Source organism: Pseudonaja textilis, chromosome 4 (genome assembly GCF_049901715.1).
Source record: "Pseudonaja textilis isolate UNSWEBS1 chromosome 4, rPseTex1.2, whole genome shotgun sequence".
NCBI lineage: Eukaryota > Metazoa > Chordata > Lepidosauria > Squamata > Elapidae > Pseudonaja > Pseudonaja textilis.
In genome coordinates this window covers 18,862,042-18,880,806 of record NC_141993.1, presented here as the reverse complement: position 1 = coordinate 18,880,806, position 18,765 = coordinate 18,862,042, and the positions used below count along the sequence as shown (strand labels likewise).

The window sequence follows — 18,765 nt, the reverse complement described above, 5'->3', positions numbered from 1 at the left end:
GCAGAATCAAAGAATTCAGTTATATTAATTATATAATATGCATCTCATTGTTAGGCCCATTAAATAGATCGGAAAATTAGCTCCACAGCAAGACCCAATATTTTATTTTGTTGGGATAGTTTATAATAACAGAATCAAAACCCAGAAAACCTACTTTTTATAGTTCAGGGAATTAGAGACACATCTGCTCAATCTGTCCCAAAGGTGCTTTTTCCAAAAGCTACTGCACTGCTTTTTCTTTGAGGAAGAAGAAGAAAACATTTCGCTCCTCATCCAAGAAGCTTCATTGGTTGTGGATGGTGAGGTGATGGAAGGATAGGTACAATACTTATCCTATAGGTACAGTACCTATCAACATTAATCCTTCCACCTCCTCACCATCACAGATGATGAAGCTTGAAGAAGCAAAATATTTTCCTGAAGAAGCAAAATATTTTCTTCTTCTTCTTCAAGGAAAAAAAACAATCCAGTTGCCTCTGGAAAAAGCAACTTTAAGACTACTATAACCTGGATGGCTTAAAATATCCACAGACATCTGCTTGATTTGTGTTCTGACCGAGGCTTCTCGAGATCGTAATTAAGCACACGCTTAGTTAAAACAAATCTTGTTTTATTTCAATGCTGAGAATTATGTTCATTCCCAGCCTGTAATGAATCCCAAACAGTTCCTCAAGATAAGCACCCACCTTTCTCTCCTTTGAATTGCTGCCAACAACTGGAGTGCCAAATGAACAATAAAAAAACCAACCGAAGTACAAAGTCCACACAGAGCTCCAAGGATTAATCTGAACAGAATGAACGACTTTGCTTCCTACCAAGGTTTCTTTACCTTTGCCTGTCCTTCATACCTTAGGGGAGGAGCAATCACCTCCCAGCCTTACTCCTGAGTCACCCATTTTGTCTAAGCTGCTGTTGCCTTCTAGCAGCTCTGTGCACATGCGTACTCGGAACAGGCTCCCCTTGTTCCTCTGCCTCGCTGCTGCCAGACTCCAGAGGCTCCGGAGTCAGCACATCACTCTCAGATGGTCCCAGCCCCATCTCTGCATTGGATGCAGGCCCTTGTCCGAGTCTTCTCCAGACTGCCTGACTGGTCCCCGTTCTTCTCCACTGTCCAATTCTGCTGCCGTCTGCACAGGCTTCTGGAGCACCACAACAATCTGTTCCCCCAAAATTAATAATGTTTCAGACTCTGCCTAGGTAGCATTCCTTGCACATTTCTGTCGAAGTCATCTCTTGTTACTCTACTACACCTATCCAAACATTGCTCCCTAGCGTTGGTTGGGACTTACTTTTGCCAAGACTCAGAAAATAAGCTTGTTCAACGGAAACTCTCTATGTTAATGGGTGCTTCATTGTGGAGCCAAACAGTTCAAAAAATAATAATGCATAGCTTGTGGCCCTCTCAGTTTTGTTTATCATTTATGGAGGTAATAATGAGGAGTCTTTGTGCTCCAGGTTGTGTCAAAGGCCAAGTCAGCCGACAGGTGTTATAAAGTTGACAGCCGAGGTCTGTCATCATGAGAGAGATTGTGCTAAAGCCAGGATATATTAAGCGTGGAGCTTCTATTCATTCTACCATATATATTCAGAGGAACAAATGCCTGTTGTCTTCCTCTAATGGAAACGTGTCTCAGGAAAACACAGTGATCGAAGCACATTAGGGCCAGGAAGGATCATTTAAAACTTTACTGGCACATCTTTTTCTCCAAGGATTTGCCAATAAATCATACACGTGATAGATTGCCAGTGATCAGGCTTGAACCTTCTGACAACTTTTAATCAGTCCAGCTGGGAAGTCTTTCTTTGTTTCTCTCTGCCCAGTTGTAGTAGGAAAAACTGTGTGATATTTCCACTGTTGGATTCAGGAGACCTGGGGGAAGTTTGTCTGAAGACAAGTGAAGTCTTAAGAAGGTAGCCAGAGCAGAGTTTTGAGGACAGGAGAACTTCTGGCATATTAGCCAACAAACCAACCAAACCTTTTTGAACACACCTCAATTTTCTTGAGAAGCAGATACCCTCCCACCCAACAAGAATTTGTATAAATAAACAGACAAACAAACAAATTCCACACTTAACAGAATAACAGAATTGGAAAGGGACCTTGGAGGTCTAGTCTAACTTCCTGCTCATCCAGGAAACCCTATACAAGTGGTGGCTAACCTTTTTGGGCTCCCATGCTGAAAATTGCGCATGCCAGCACCCAGAAGGCAATGTGCGTTAGCCCCCCCCCAAAGCCCCCTGCGCATGCACGTGGGACCCACATGTACCGCTCGGCTCTGCGCATGTGCACGAGACAACCCCCTGCATGCTGCATTTCTCTGTGCATGCACACGTGTCTCCTGCACCCCCCACCCTCCCACACCTGCGCGCCAGATACCTGACAATCAGCTATTGGGCAGCGGCGCCCGCCCACCCGCACAATGAGACTCTTCCGGGCGACCTCTCGCGTACCGGCAGAAGTGGCTCTGCGTGCTATTTCCAGCACACATGCGATAGGTTCGCCATCATGGCCCTATACCATTTCAGACAAGTGGCTGTCCAATCTCTTCTTAAAAATGTCCACTGTTGGAGCCCCCACAACTTCTAGAGTCAACTTGTTCCGTTGATTAATTGTTCTAACTGTCAGGAAATTTCTTCTTAGTTCTAAGCTGCTTCTCTCCTTGATTAGTTTCCATCCATTGTTTCTTGTCCTGCCTTCAGGTGCTTTAGAAAATATAGTAAACTGTGGTGAAGACTGGGTTAAAAAGAAATCATTCTGGTTATATTGGGTAGAAAATTCCGCAGAGCATTAAGAAGAGTAGTGGTAAATGTTTTATTTTAAATAGGGATTAGTAGAGTTCTGCCTAGGGTGCAACCACTTTATCCTGCTTGAATTATTTATAATAATAATTTAGCAAGCGTCTACAGAACATGCCAATTTTTCCTTATCCATTTATTTCAATCTTGTTTTGCGCTGATAGAATCCTTTCCAATCTGGAAGTCTGACATAACATTTTTAAACTTCTTTTTATTAAGTAAACCACTATCCAAAACAATGACAAAACTTTTAAGAGCAGCTACTGCTGGGTTTAGAAGACAAAAAGGATTGTTGTTTCTAAACAGACTAGAAATTAGGGTTAATTTACTCTATCCTACTTGACAATAGTGGGATCTTCATATTTTTAATATAACTGGGCTACCTTTTTCTCCCTGAAAAGATGCTTTCCAATTCAAAAAGAAATAGAAAAAGAATGGGAAAGATTGCCATAGAAAGTGCCATGAAATGTATTTCCATGAGGGTTTTTGAAACAAGCTGTTATCTTCCCACCGAAGTGGTACCTATTTGTCTGTTCGCATTTGCATGCTTTTGAAATATTAGGTTGGCAGGAGGTGCAGCGAGGACAGGAGCTCAGCCGATGGTGCAGTACTCAGATCTCGAACCTGGACTGCCAGCTTTCCAGTCGACAAGCGCAGTGTCTTAACCGCTTTGCCAGTCCATGACGTCATGGCCACATGACCACAGGAATGTCTTTGGTCAGTGCTGGCGCAATGGCCTTGAAACAGAGACGAACACCGCCCCCTAGAGTCGACAATGAGTAGCGGAGTAAAACCTGCAGGGACTCCTTTTGAAGCAAGACTACATCATAAATGTCATGCCCCTGGTGGAGACTGACTCTGAGGGAGAGGAGGAAAAGCCAACAGGGAGTAGAAGTGTGGCTCCGGAGGTTGTGGAGGAGGCTGGGGAGGGGCAGAAGCCGGCTGAGCAGTCAGATGAGGACCCAGGCCCATCCCCTCTCCATCCTAGGGCACGCAGGGAGGAGAGGATAAGGGAGAGACATGGTCTACTAGAAAGGAGAGGGCCTTGATTCTTTTCATGAGCTGCAGCTGTGACAACTGAATAAGAGGATGGACTTGCCTATGGGCGAACGCTGGAAACAAAGCGTGGAAATATCTCTAGTTTATGGTTCCTCTCTGAGTTTGGCGTCCTTCCCAGTGTGTGTTCTCTGTGGACATCCTCCAGCCCTTATCTTGCCTGGTTTGTCTTGCTTTTTTCCTTTTTGTTGTAACTGTTTGTGTGGGAGTGTTTTGTCTTCCGTCAAGAATATTTGGAGCTTGGAAGCAAAGTGAAGGAATAAAAAGGGCTTCACCTGTTTTCTGTGACTGTGTTTTGTATCCCACCCTGGGTCATCACAACAAAGCTGAATCAAGGGTGGGACTAGTGCATCTAAATAAGTGTATTTGTTCTGCATCATTTTGGTAACACCAGCACTATAAGATCAAAGGAGGAGAAGCTACCAGGTTCTCAAGGATAAGTAAAGATTCAGCAGCACCCAACTCTGTATGTCTTCAACCTTGTCTTGCTAGGGATGAGTAATCTGAAACATCCCTGTAGATAAAAAAAAGAAGAAGAACTCATTATTCAGAGGCCTTTTTCTTATGTCACGCAGGCGTTTTTATCAAGAACTTGCTTTCCATATAGTAAAATTGTATGTCAAGCCATTTTTATTGGCCTATCGAAGCGGTTTCCCCCCTTTGCTTCCTCTTTCTTCGCAGAATGCAATTTTGTTCCGTTTCAATGAAGGATGTGCTGTCTAGGTTTGCTCATATTCTAGCCCAGCGGTCGAAATGATGTTTCTGGTACTTTGGATTTATTCCAGTTTTTCTCCAGTGTTAAATCTTGAAGAAGTAACAGGACACCCAACGAGGTACAGATAGTCCTTGAGTTACGACCACAATTGGGCCCAAAATTTCTGTTGCTGGGCAGGACTTGTGTTAAGGGAGTTTTGCCCTGTTTTTGCATCTTTTTTTGCCAACTCACTTGTTAAGTGAGTCACTGCAGTTGTTCAGTTAGTGTTCTGACCAAAGCTTCCCAAGACCGTAATTAAGCACACGCTTAGTTAAAACAACTCTTGTTTTATTTCAATGCTGGGAATTATGTTCATTCCCAGCCAGTAATGAGTCCCAAACAGTCCCTTCGAGATAAGCATCCACCTTTCTTTCCTTTGAATTGCTGCCAACAACTAGAGTGCCAAATGAATTATAAAAAAACCAACCAAAGTACAAAGTCCATACAGAGCTTCAAGGATTAATCTGAACAGAACGAACGACTTTGCTTCCTGCAAAGGTTTCATCACCTTTGCCTGTCCTTTATCCGTTATGGGAGGGGCAATCACCTCCCAGCCTCACTCCCAAGTCGTTCCTTTTGTTTCCGCTGTTTGTGCCTTCTAGCAGCTCTGTGCATACATGCACTCGGAACAGGCTCCCCTTGTTCCTCTGCCTCACTGTTGCCAGACTCCAGAGGCTCCGGAGTCAGCACTCCACTCCCAGATGGTCTTGGGCCCATCTCCCCATCAGATGCACGAACCTCGTCTTGCGTCCTCTCCAGACTCCCTGACTGGTCCCCATTGTTCCCCGCTGTCCGATTCTGCTGCCGTCTGCACAGGCTGCCAGTGAACCACGACAGTTAGCACAGTAGTCTCCAAACTTGGCAACTTCAACTCTCACAAGTCTTAAAGTTGCCAAGTTTGGGGGCCCCTGAGTTAGTAACATGGTTGTTAAAGTGAAACTGGCTTTGCTTGTCAGAAGGTTGAAAAAGGGGATCATGTGACCTTGGGACACAGCAACGGTCATAAATATGAGTCCATTGCCAAGCGTCTGAATTTTGATCATACAACCAAGGGGATGCTGCAGTGGTCATAAGTGTGAAAAATGGTGATAAGTCACTTTTTTCCCCAGTGCTATTGTAACTTTAAACAGTCACTAAGTGAACTTTTACAAGTCAAAGACTACCTGTACTGTAGTTGTGTTTTGAGAACCCCCGTTTGATAACAATTGTTTTAATTCTTCTCCAGAGTATAAACCTTAAAAGTATCTGCTCCATGAATACAGGTAGTCTTCAACTTACCACAGTTCGTGTAGTGACCATTCGCAGTTCAAAAGGCACTGAAAAATGTGACTTAGGACCGTTTTTCACAATTACGACCTTTGAGGCATCCCGTAGCCTTGTGATCAAAATTCAGTTGCTTAGCAACTGATTCCTATTTTTGCTATGTCCCAAGGTCATCTAATTTCCCTTTTGCGACCTTCTGATAAACAAAGCCACTGAGGAAGCCAGATTTCCTTAACAACCAATTTACTCACTTATCAAGGGCAGTGATTCATTTAACAACGGTGTCAAGAAAGGTCGTAAAAGGGGGCAAAACTCACTTCACAGATATCTCCCTCGACAACAGAATTTTTTTGGCTCTATTGTGGTCATAACCTGAGGATTCACCTGTGCGAGTATTAAAAAAAAAAAAAGGCCTCACCTTACCATTTTTTCCCCTACTTCCTTTTCTCTTCTCCAGACTTCAGCTCCTAGCAGATAGACTGGTGGACCAGTTTGCAACCTCTGGGCTGATGAGAAGAGAATGGGATAAAGTGAAGCTCCATGCCACTATTATGAACACGGTCTTTCGGAATGATCCTAGCGGTGAGCCTCCATTAAGATCTCTTGAGAAATGTTAACCGCGGTTTTGATCCCCAAGTTTGCTACGACAGTCCTTAGGTTTATTTATATTTATATATATATATATATATATATATATGTGTGTGTGTGTGTGTGTGTGTGTGTGTGTGTGTGTGTACGTACGTACATACATACATACAATGTTCCTTAGGTTTGCTATTGCTAATATATATGTGTATCTATGTATGGGTGTGTGTATGTATATGTATGTATGCATATGTATATCTATATACATACATACGTACGTACGTACATACATACATACATACATACATACATTATACACACATCAGTGGTGGGATTCAAAAAAATTTACTACTGGTTCTGTGGTTGTGGCTTGGTGGGCATGACACGGGAAGGTTACTGCAAAATCCCCACTCCCTCCCCACCCCACTAACCTGCTTTCCAGCTCCGTTCTCCTGTTCAGGGCAACCAAAGAAGACCCAGCCGACCAGCTGGGACTCAATGGGAGATGGAGAATAGATGGAGGCGGAGCCAGTCAGAGGTGGTATTTGCCAGTTCTCCAAACTACGCAACATTTCTGCTACCGGTTCTTCAGAACTGGTTTACAGAGTCAGCCTATTCCCCCCAACAATCTGAGTCCTCATTTTACTGACCTCGAAGGATAGAAGGCTGAGTTAACCTTGAGCCTGGTGGGATTTGAACTGCCAAATTACAGGCAGCCGGCAGTCAGCAGAAGTAGCCTGCAGTACTGCACTCTAACCACTGTGCCACTGTGTGTGTCACTTATATATATTTGAGACCTTGCCATGCAAATACATAGACATAGACATAGACATAGACATATATATATATAATTTGAGAGGTTGGAGACAATAAGTTCATTGCCTGCTTAAGAAGGGATCCATTCATTAAGGCTGCACTCATCTGAAATAGAAAAGGAAGAATCCTTCATTAAAATATTCAATGCACCTTTTATATCCAGCAGATGTTTGGTTCCTACCGTACTCATGTCTGAGAGAAGCCATGATTTTGTATTGCTTTTTAATCAAGGTTGTCTCCTCTCTTTTTAAAAGGTAGATTTAATCTGTATCACTTGGGTTTAGGATTACTGTTTGAGTGCACCGAGTCTGCTTTTCCATTTAAACGTGCTTGGTATAATCGAGCTGCAGTTTCTTTTTAATTTTTAAAGCTGTAATTTTAAAAGCTTCTTTAGTAATCAGAATATGAATAGCTGCTTGTTTGTATTCTAAAAATAGCTACCATTAATTCCTATGGAGAATGCACGTGGCTATAAAAGGACATCTCCTGAAGTTGTACAAAAGAACCATCAAGCCATGGTATACAAATGATATATATTTATCATACCTAACTTGTAAATATAGCTACCTTGAATTTAAGATAAGTTTGTGTGTCTGTGAATATGCAGTACGGTACACAATTACAAAAATAAAGATAAAGATAATAGAGACCCAGAAGATAAACAGACCTATGAAACAGCTGTCCTGTCCTACATAAGAGGTACTACAGACAAAATCAGTAAGATACTGCACAAACATCACATCAAGACTGCCTTCAAAACAGACAGAAAAATAGCAGCCATCCTTAGAAACCCCAAAGATAAAACTGACCTGGAAAACCAAGGCATATACGAAGTCCCCTGTGCATCATGCCTGGCCACATACATTGGACAGACCAATAGAAGAATAAGTACCCGCCTGGATGAACACAAAAATGCAGTCAAAAAGCTGGAACACACTTCCTCACTAGTCCAACACATGGAAGCCACAGGTCATAGCATCAACTTCAATGGCACCAAAACCCTAGCCACTATAGAAAACCCCAGCCACAGAATCATCAGAGAAGCCATAGAGATTGAAAAAAGACCAGAAAGCATGAATAGAACAGATGATTCCACCAGATTGTCAATCATTTGGAAGCCTGCACTCACAAACAAAAAAATCTCCACACCACAAGACAGGCAAACACCTGGGCACAGACAGATCCCCCCTGATACCTCCAGCTCAAACACACCCCAACCAGCTACCCAGGTGAAAACTAGCTTCCTAATAAATGATAGCCATCTGTTTACTCGGAGCCAAGCCGCACTAAAAGCCTCCAATACAGGAACACAATGTTGCCAGCCAATCAAGATACAAAAAGAGCCAAAAAAACAGACAGAAGATATTAGAAACACCAATCAAGCAGAACACAGCAAACTCCAAGACCAATAAACACAGACCAAGACTCCCAACCAATCAGGGTGAAGAAAAAACCATTCTGGCACAGCATAGGCTGCCCCAAATTTAAATCTGAAACCACTATAAAAGCCTGACTCACAGATGAACACTATACAGAAGCCTGATGATGGCAGATGAGATTCTGCCGAAACGTTGCTACAACTTTAAAAGCACAACTACAATGACGTGGGAAAATACCCGAACAAAGCTGAATGCCATACATGTAAGTACCCACGAAAACTTAAGAAAAGATAGATAGATAGATAGATAGATAGATAGATAGATAGATAGATAGATAGATAGATAGATAGATAGATGCATGCCTGTGGATAATGTGGAGTACACAAACAGATAATAGGAGCCATCTGTTGAAATGGACCTTGCAAATAAAACGGAAAAAGTTCTTACGTCATCACACTTTTTCCTATCTTGCCTAGACAATTTGCATACGATTGGCTTTCATGCAAATATCTTAAGGATTGTTGATCCCATTTTATTATTCACATTTGTGTTCAGATTTTCAAAGAGTGACAAAAGTAGACCGGGTTGCAGGTTTGTTGATCTATTTACAATGTTCCTTTTTAGCCTTTACATACACTGTGTTTGTGTGTATGTGTGTGTATTAAAATTTTAAAACTGGATGCATTTATTTTATATCTGTACATTCGATTTGTCAGGACTCCAACATGCACCCCCATTCAAATCATAAGTCTCTAGCCACATCTCTTAGAGTAAAAAAGATTGATTTATTAGGAGTTGACATATCGGCGTTTCCCAGTTGCAGCCGACTCTGACACATCATTCATTTCACCCTTGACCCTGGTCTTTCCCTTACCCCCTGGATTTATATTCTCCAATGAGACACATCCATAGCCAAGAGTCATCAATCATGCTCTCCAGTAATAATTTTGCACGCCAGAATCTTCAGTAGCCAAAATGATTATCTGAGGCATTTAAGGAATGCACTGCTTTCTCCCACCCCTTTCTGCTGGCAACTAAAAAGATCAAAGAAGTATTTTTTTTTTTAGTTGACACAATTTCTATGCCCTTCCCAACTCATCACTGGCTTTGGGTAATGTAGCAAGTTAGCAACAGCACTGTACAATATGTTAAGAAACCGAGGGTAAAAGATGACTGTAACAGAGAGAACAAATACATTGTATAAATACACTAGAACAGAGGTGTCAAACTCAATTTCATTGAGGGCCGTTGTGTTTGAGCTTGGGAGGGCGGGGTGGGCGTGGCAAGGGTGGGCATGGCCAACTCAATGTCACTTGTGTTGGGGGTGCCTGTGGTGGCCTGAGCACTCTGCCAGTGAAAATGTTTTTGGCTGCAACGGCCTCCTGCAACCCTCTGCCAGCAAAAACTGAGCTTGGGAGTGCTGCCTGTGGCCCCCATGAGCTCTGTTTTTAGCAGCAACGGCCTCCTCAACCCTCTGCCAGCAAAAACGGAGCTCGGGGGTCCCGAGTTCTATTTTCGCTGGCAGAGGCACTGCGGGCCGGTCCTTTGCTGTTTCCAGGGAGGCCCCATGGGCCAGACCTAAGTACCCCAAGGGTCTTGAGTTTGACACCCCCGCACTAGATGTCAGGATTCCGGCAGTTACCCCCATTTAAATCATATAAGTTTTGGAGCCAAACTTGCAAAACTTAAAAAAGATTTATTGGGAATTAAACTGTACGGCATTGCCTGGGTGTAGCCAACTCTGAGACACGTAATTCATTGTCACTCTTGATCCTGGTTTTCCCCCACCCTTTGGGTGTATCATAATTCATATTCTCCAATGGGACACATCCATAGCCAAGAGTCATCAGTCTTGCTCTCCAGTTAGAATTTTGCACGGCAGATACTTCAGTCCCCTAGAAACTATCTTTGAAAACATTTATGGAATGCAGTTCCGGTTTGCAAGTGGCTGCACTGCTCCCCCCTCCCTTTCTGTTGGCAACTCTAAAAAAAAAGGTAGAAATATTTTATGAGTTGACCGATGTATCCCATAGTGGATGCATACTCTGGCCCAGCTCAAGGCCTGGGAAAAAAAGCCAGGTTTCCATTTGAAAGAAAGCAGGGTGGGTCCAGCAGGGACAGTGCTGGGATAAGGCACCACAGCAGAGAAGGCGCACCTTCTGGGTGCTCTAAGGTGGCACTTTGATAGATGGACCCAGAACATGCTTATAGCAACAGGCAGGAGCCGTGAAAGAAAGACTGTCCTCCATGTAGAGTTAAATCTTTTGGAGATTTAGGGATTCTGGGCCAAGTCAGGTAACCCTTGACTTATGACTACCACAGTCGGGATCAGACTTCCTGTTTTGCTAAGCAAGATGGTTGTCAGGTGAACCACGGTGGATATTATGACCTTTGTGCTATTTGTTGTTAAGCGAATCAAGGTGGTTAAGTGATTCGTGCAGTCGTTGAGCAAATCCAGCTTCGCCATTGACTTGACTTGTTGGGAGCCAGTTGGGAAGATCACAACCGGTGATCACATGACCAGTGCAACCATTGTAGCTACTTCATGGTTGCCAAGGGCCTTAATTTTTATCACATGACCTTGGGGATGCAACAACAATTGCATAAGTGTGAGGACCAGTTGTTTGTAATTCTTTTTCAGTGCCATTGTAATTTGGAACGGTCACTAAATTAGTGGTGGCAAGTCAAGGACTACTAGTTGTAAAAATAGTAGACTTGTTGAAGAAGCAAAAATGCGAGTGGGAGGACTAAATCCCCGACTAGTAAACTGTGTGTAATGTTCCCGTTTATTAACATTTGCTGCACAGTGGAACGACTCCTATCAAGACAAGCAGAAACATGCTTTTCGAAAAAAGGAAGTATGAAGTTCTCCGTATTCTTCACAAAAGCTGTGATTGTAAAGATCGAATTTATAATGGTACACTTGCAAGGAGTATCCACAGTCGGGCCAAGTAAAAATAACTCTTGGTTTAAGGAGCCATTGATCTTTTGTTTGTTCCCAGCTTTGAGGAAATAGAGGCACCTTGAGAACAAGGATGCATTGCCCAAGTACCCAATTTTTTCTCACTGGTTTTAAATTTGTAGCCTGCAGAATGATCAGCTCTCGAAGGCTGGACAGGAAAGTAAGGTGAGAGAATGCTTTACTATCAAAGCTTGCTTTGACAGAGCACTGAATCTTAAGCTCTGGGTTCCCCTGGATGATTCTATTACACTAAGCTGTCAGCCTTAAATAATCCTCACGGCAATATTGATGGCTCTAAACATTCTGACAATGTACTTTTGGAAATAATTTCTGTCTTCTTTAAAATGCTCTTATGATAAATGGATAAAAACAATTCAGAATAATTGTGTGTGTATGTGTGTATTTATATTTATACTAGCTTGATACCTGTGCTTCGCTACAAAACTATGTGATTGGGCTTACTTTTTGGGGAGGAAAATAAGGGGTGGGTGGGATTCTGTCTCTGCCTACCAGCATCCATCAGTATTCACCTGCCTAGACTCCTGTCAGTGTGTGAGAGAATTGAGGGCTATTTGGAAACTGAAACAGTATTTGCTGTGTGAGCAAGGAGACAGCAAGGATCCTGGGCATGGCTTAGCTCAACTGTTTTGTAGTAAAGCTGGTTGCTGCTATGAAACTGAAACCGAAACTCCTCTCCTCTGCTTGTGTTTTGCATTTGGAACAGATTATAAATGTCCTTACATCTAAAAACATCCAAGTTACCCAGGAGCTTGCTCTTCCTAAGACTATCATCTGTGAACTATCCTTAAATATCACATTTCGATTTTTACTATGTTACAGCACACCTGATTATGACATCGAACATGTAAACAAGCTGAATTCACTACTAACATGGGCAACATCCTGTCCACACACTTTTATCTTTCTTGGTGACTTCAATCTACCTCATATTAACTGGACCCTAAATGAATGTACAACTGAACCCATACATGCAACCTTCTACAATGCTGTTACAAATCTAACTAGTAACCAACAATACTAGACTTAACAACTGCCTCAATCTTATGCAATAGTTTGAATTTAATTTACGGAATACAAACTAAAGAACCCTTTTCCAACAGTGACCACAATATGATTGACTTTTGCCTCAACATACACTCACACAAAAATCATCACAATGATGTAATCCCCAATTATAACTTCAAAAAAGGCAACTATGATCTTATAGACAATGATCTCTCATCATTAATTGGCAATCTCTATTCTCTGGATACAATACTGTAGAAGACCATTACAACGTATTTTTACTTGAAGTCAAAAGAGTCATCAAACTATATGTACTATTAAAAACTCCCAAAACAAACAAACAAAAAAAACAGATTACCCATAACAATAAGGAAACTTCAATCCAAAAAGAGATCACTTTGGTGGAAGAACAGATCTGGTCACGTTGCCAACTTCAAAAGCTGATACAAAAATTTATGCCACCAGATAAAGACTGAATGCACCAATTATCACATTAAACAAGAGGAAAACCTTCTACGCACCAATTCCACCCGCACTTTTTACAATTTTGTAAACAACAAATTAAAAGACTCAAAATCCATCCCACCCCTGAAAGGACCTAATGGTAAAGACTGCAACGACAATACTATTCAAGCCAACCTCTTTAACACATTCTATGGCTCAGTATTTGTAAACAGCAATGGATCATGCCCAGTATTTCCTAGCCGAACCACAGAAAATTACAATGATCTAATACATATCGATTTTACAGAAGACAATGTTGAAAAAGCACTACGCAATCTAAAACAATCTCTATCTATTGGACCAGACGGAATATGTGCCTACTTCTTAAAAAAGCTATCCACTGCCATAGCGGAACCTCTAAGCATAATCTTTGAAAAAATTTTCAGGACCAGCTCCTTGCCTAACTTATGGTCACAAGCCACGATCATCCCCCTCTTCAAAAAGGGAGACCCCAGCCTAGTTGAAAATTACAGACCAATCTTCTTATGCTGCGTCACCTGTAAAGTCATGGAATCAATTATTAACCAATCCATCATCCTCCACTTAGAAACAAACAACCTACTCTCCAATAAACAATTTGGTTTCAGAAAGAAACTATCCTGTAATCTGAAACTCTTACACTGCAAAAACTTATGGACTACACAACTCAATCAGGGCAAAGCAATAGACGCAATCTACATAGACTTCTGTAAAGCCTTTGATTCAGTGGTACATGACAAACTACTCCTAAAACTGGTATCTCTGGACACCTACATAACTGGATAGAAGCATTCCTGTCAAACAGACAACAAATGGACAAAATTGGGAGTGTCCTATCAAATTCTGTACCTGTCAATAGTGGTGTCCCCCAAGGCAGTGTTCTAGGACCAACTCTCTTCATACTCTACATAAATGACCTCTGTGATCATATTAAGAGCAAGTGTGTTCTTTTCGCTGATGATGTAAAACTGTTCAATACCACAGACAATACTGCTACCCTTCAAAAAGATCTTGACTATGTATCAGAATGGTCAAACAAATGGTAACTTCAAATCTCAACAAATAAATGCTCTGTCTTACATATTGGCAAAAAAAATCAGAAAATAAAATACAAGCTGAATGGTCAAGACCTTGTTGATGATCCAAATCCTGTCAAAGATCTTGGAGTACTCATCTCTAATGATCTAAGTGCGAGAGCCCACTGTTAACTACATAGCCAAAAAGGCGTTAAGAGTTGTTAACCTAATCCTGCGTAGCTTTTTCTCTGGTAATATCATACTACTAACTAGAGCATTCAAAACATTTGCTAGACCAATACTCGAATACATCTCATCAGTCTGGAACTCACATTACGTATCTGATATTAGCACAGTTAAGAAAGTCCAGAAATATTTCATAAGAAGAGTTCTCCACTCCTCTATTAGTTGTAGAATACCTTATGCCACCAGACTTGAAATTCTAGACCTAGAAAACCTTGAATTATGCCATCTTCGGTCTGATCTAAGTTTGGTATATAAAATCATACATTGCAATGACTTACCTGTCAATGAATACTTCAGCTTCAACCATAACAACACAAGAGCACACAATAGACACAAACTCAAGGTAAACCGCACCAAGCTTGATTGCAGGAAATACGACTTCAGCAACAGAGTGGTCAATGTCTGGAATACTCTACCTGACTCTGTGGTTTCTTCCCCAATAACTTTAACCTTAGACTCTCTACTATTAACCTTAGACTCTCTACTAATAGTAGACTCTCTACTATTGACCTCAGCCCTTTCCTAAGAGGTCTGTAGGGGGCATGCACAAGCGCACCAACATGCCTACCATCCCTGTCCTATTGTTTCTTTTATTTTGTTTATACATACCCATTTCATGTATTCATAACTATGTATATACTTATACGTATTATCTTGTAAGCAATTGACAAATCAAAATAAATAAATAAAACAAATAAAAATAAATTTCTTTTTAGGTGGGGAGGGGAAGTAGAACTCCTTAGCATCAGAGCCTATTGATAATAACATAGGAAATACTAATGCTCTGATGGTCATTTCAAAAAAAAATTTCTTAGTGAGCACCTAGAAGCCAAGAGGAACATACATGCCAAATTTCTATTTTATAGGCTTTACGGTTCTGGAGATTTTTGTGATAATGTGTGAGGGGTATTTCGCATTTAAATATATAGATTTAGGGATGGGAATTGACTCGGTTTGAGTTGAAATCTCGTTTATTTTGCAGCTGAAGAACCGAATAACCGAGCCACGGGCAAACAGTTCAAGGAAAGGGAATCATTTGATGGCCGAACAATTTTGAAGGTCAGTATAAAATTGCCTCCTGGTTTATCTTATGTTAGTAGACTTTTAAATATCAAGTTTTGACTCAACTGTATGTTGCATATGATATTCCAGTGCAAGAAACACAGAGAATTTGACTCTAACATGTTGCTGGAATTTCCAACAACCCCAAAAAATTCTAAAGGGACTCTAATATGGCTCCCTAGTATAATTGTCAGACTGTTGTTCCTATATCCATTTATGTATAGGCAAAAATCAAATAAATGATAACGAAAAAGTGGATTTTGTCAGCTAAACTTTTAATCTAGAGGGGTTTGTGAACTACTTTTCCCAAAATAGAAAGACGTGAGCAAGAAAGACTGAACTCTTTGACCACATATTTATTTATTTATTATTTTTATCCCGCCTTTATTGTTTTTTTATAAATAAGGTGGCAAATATACCCAACTGTACTTCTTCCTCTTATTTCCCCCACAACAATCACCCTGTGGGGGCAAGAGAGAGGAACTGGCCCAATGTCACCCAGGTGGCACCTGCACAGGAACTAGAACTCACAGCCTCCTGGTTTCTAGCTTGGTGCCTTAACCACCAAACCAGTTGATGTAGCAAATGTAGCAAACCGCTGACTTTAGTTGATGCAGCAAATGACCAGGCTGAATCTGAAGGCGGGGTCAAATGCATCATCAGTCTGGAGTCCATACGCTCCAGAAAGAGATCTTAGTCTAGCCTCCCTTGATCAGATTCTTGGGTATAGCTTGTATGGAATAAATCTGCAGTGCTTTTGAACTCCATCATGTCTCCTGGTTTCTTGTACCTGATAGTTTAGTTATAGTTAGTTTAATTATATATACAGAAATATTCTTCATCTGAAATTTAGAATAATTGCAGATAGCCTAATACTTATAGTTGGTAAGTATTTACCGGTAGTTGTAATGATCCGGGGCATGATGGCACACAGTCTGATAATCAGTAGGAGTCCCTTTATTAGCTCCAACTTTGTAAATAGTTGGACAGCGTTGAGGGAATTATTTGTTTAGCAGAGTGATGGCGTTCGGGGAAAAACTGTCCTTGTGTCTAGTTGTTCTGGTGTGCAGTGCTCTATAGCGTCGTTTTGAGGGAAGGAGTTGAAACACTTTATGTCCTGGATGTGAGGGGTCTGTAAATATTTTCACAGTTCTCTTTTTGACTTGTTCAATATACAGGTCCTCGATTGAAGGCAGGTTGGTAGTAGTTGTTTTTTCTGCAGTCCTAAATACTCTCTGAAGTCTGTGTCTTAGTATTTATTTGCACCTGAGTATCCTCTTGTATGGCACTACTTCTAAGCAGAGAAACACATTAAGCGCCATCACTCCTCTTATTCATATCACTGCTCTGTAAAATGTGAAGCACAGCATTGGGATTCTCCACCCCCACCCCCCACGCTCAGCCTTAATTGATTTTGTCCAGCTCTAGCCAAAAAATACCCAATGACTCTTTGCTGCCTGAAAGAACGTGGATAATGGCCTCCAAGCCAAAATGCCACCTTTCTCCCACGTTCTTTCCCAGCCTCTTGACATTTCCTTCCTCTTTGCCGGGCACCCAGGGCAGCGCCCGATGGCACTTGTTATTTATGACTCATAGTTGGCAGTCGAGTCCCATATTGCTGCCCATTCATTGGAGGACATTCCTTCCAAATGATCTGATTGCAGGCCCCCTTGTCCCTTCCATTTCATAGATCCCTTCCTCTTCCGGGCATCTTATTTGCAAAGTGGTCTCTGTGGGCTTAGAGCAGGGGTCTCCAAACTTGGCAACCTTAAGACTTGTGGGCTTCTACTCCCAGAATTCCTCAGACAACTTTAAGACTTGTGGACTTCTACTCCCAGAATTCCTCAGCCAACTTTAAGACTTGTGGATTTCTACTTCTAGAATTCCTCAGCCAGCTATGCTCGCCAGCTGAGGAATTCTGGGAGTAGAAGTCCACAAATCTTAAAGTTGCCATGTTTGGAGACCCCTGGTTTAGAGGACAAAGCCAGAATTACCACATTTGTGAGAAAAGCCACTCCAATTCCTTATCAAGGCATGTTCGGCAGCCATCCCAACACCATGTGCTATTAATTCTCCATTTGCCTTTATAGCTTTGATTCTCCCACCCCATCATTGTTAGTTTTTGATCCTCATTTGTGTTTTGTTCCTTAATTGCTTTGCTTTGAGAAGGCTTATGCCCCAAGGGGCACGATGGGGTTGATTGTCCCAGTCTTACTTGATAACCAAGAACAAGGCGATGTCAGACCAGAACAAAAACATTTCAGTGAGCAGCATAAACAAAAGAGGTCAAGCAGTAGCTGAGCTGACAAAGGAATTCCCCGTGAAAGTAATAATTAAAGTGTACTTGAAAACTTCAAATGGGAACAAGGGACAATGCTAAACTGCTTTATATCCAGCCAGTAATAATTTGCAATATTAATGCTTCCCACACTGTTAAGTAGCTATTCCAATATGCTTTTATACATTTCATTTTAGGACTCAGTTTCTTCAAACAGATACATGTTTAGAGCCAATACCTGCCCATAAAGCTTTCTCTACCCATGTTTCCCCGAAAATAAGACCAGGTTTTATTTTCTTTTGGGTCCCAAAATAAACACCAGGGCTTATTTTGGGTGGGTGTCTTATTTTTTTTCCCACGCAAGAGGGATGAAGCTGCCCCATGTGCCACGTGCTGTCTTACCTCAGTGTCCCTGCAGCCAGGCCATCCATGCCCCGACACCTGCCTCTCCTCACGGCGGCAGCTCCAACAGTTCCATCCATCAGGACCCCATGTGGTTTCCATCCCACTTCTTCTGCTTGTTTGTGGCCACAATGAGCAGAAGGCTGAGCGAGGCACAGCCATGAAACAGTTGTCAAGGTGTGGATGGCCTGGCTGCAGGGGCCCTCAGGTACGCCAGTGCAGGGCATGTGGAACAGCTCCACCATCTCACCACCTACCTCACGAGGCTGTTGTTCTGAGGAAAATAGGAGGAGGAAGGTGCTGTGGATATGTTTGCTACCTTGTGTTATTTGTAAAAATATTGAAGGCAAGATACAAATGAATACAATATAATAATAAGTAAAAGATGTTGCAGTCTTTTAAACAGTTTAAAAGACTGCAACATCTTTTACTTATTATATTCATTTGTATCTTGCCTTCAATAAGCCCAAATCCATCTTGACCACAGAGCTGACTATATGGAAGATGCTTTCTTAATCTAATTTACCTCCCATGTTGAGGTGTTGTGCTCCACATCCCATGCTTTTGTAACAGGAGAGTTACAAGCCAGCTGTGCCGGCTCTTAAGTAGGGCTTATTTTGTGGGTGGGTAGGGCTTGTATT

General features: G+C 41.8%; 1 protein-coding gene across 2 annotated transcripts in view; it reads left to right on the top strand.

The window, feature by feature from the left end:
* The window catches only part of ASCC1 (activating signal cointegrator 1 complex subunit 1), a 105,065-nt gene that overhangs the window by 51,502 nt on the left and 34,798 nt on the right, over positions 1-18,765 (top strand). For both annotated transcript variants that reach the window (XM_026713479.2, XM_087932337.1), the window contains exons 8-9: positions 6,327-6,451; positions 15,365-15,441. In XM_026713479.2, the coding sequence (XP_026569264.1) occupies positions 6,327-6,451; positions 15,365-15,441 (202 nt within the window). The remainder of the gene's footprint in view (positions 1-6,326; positions 6,452-15,364; positions 15,442-18,765) is intronic.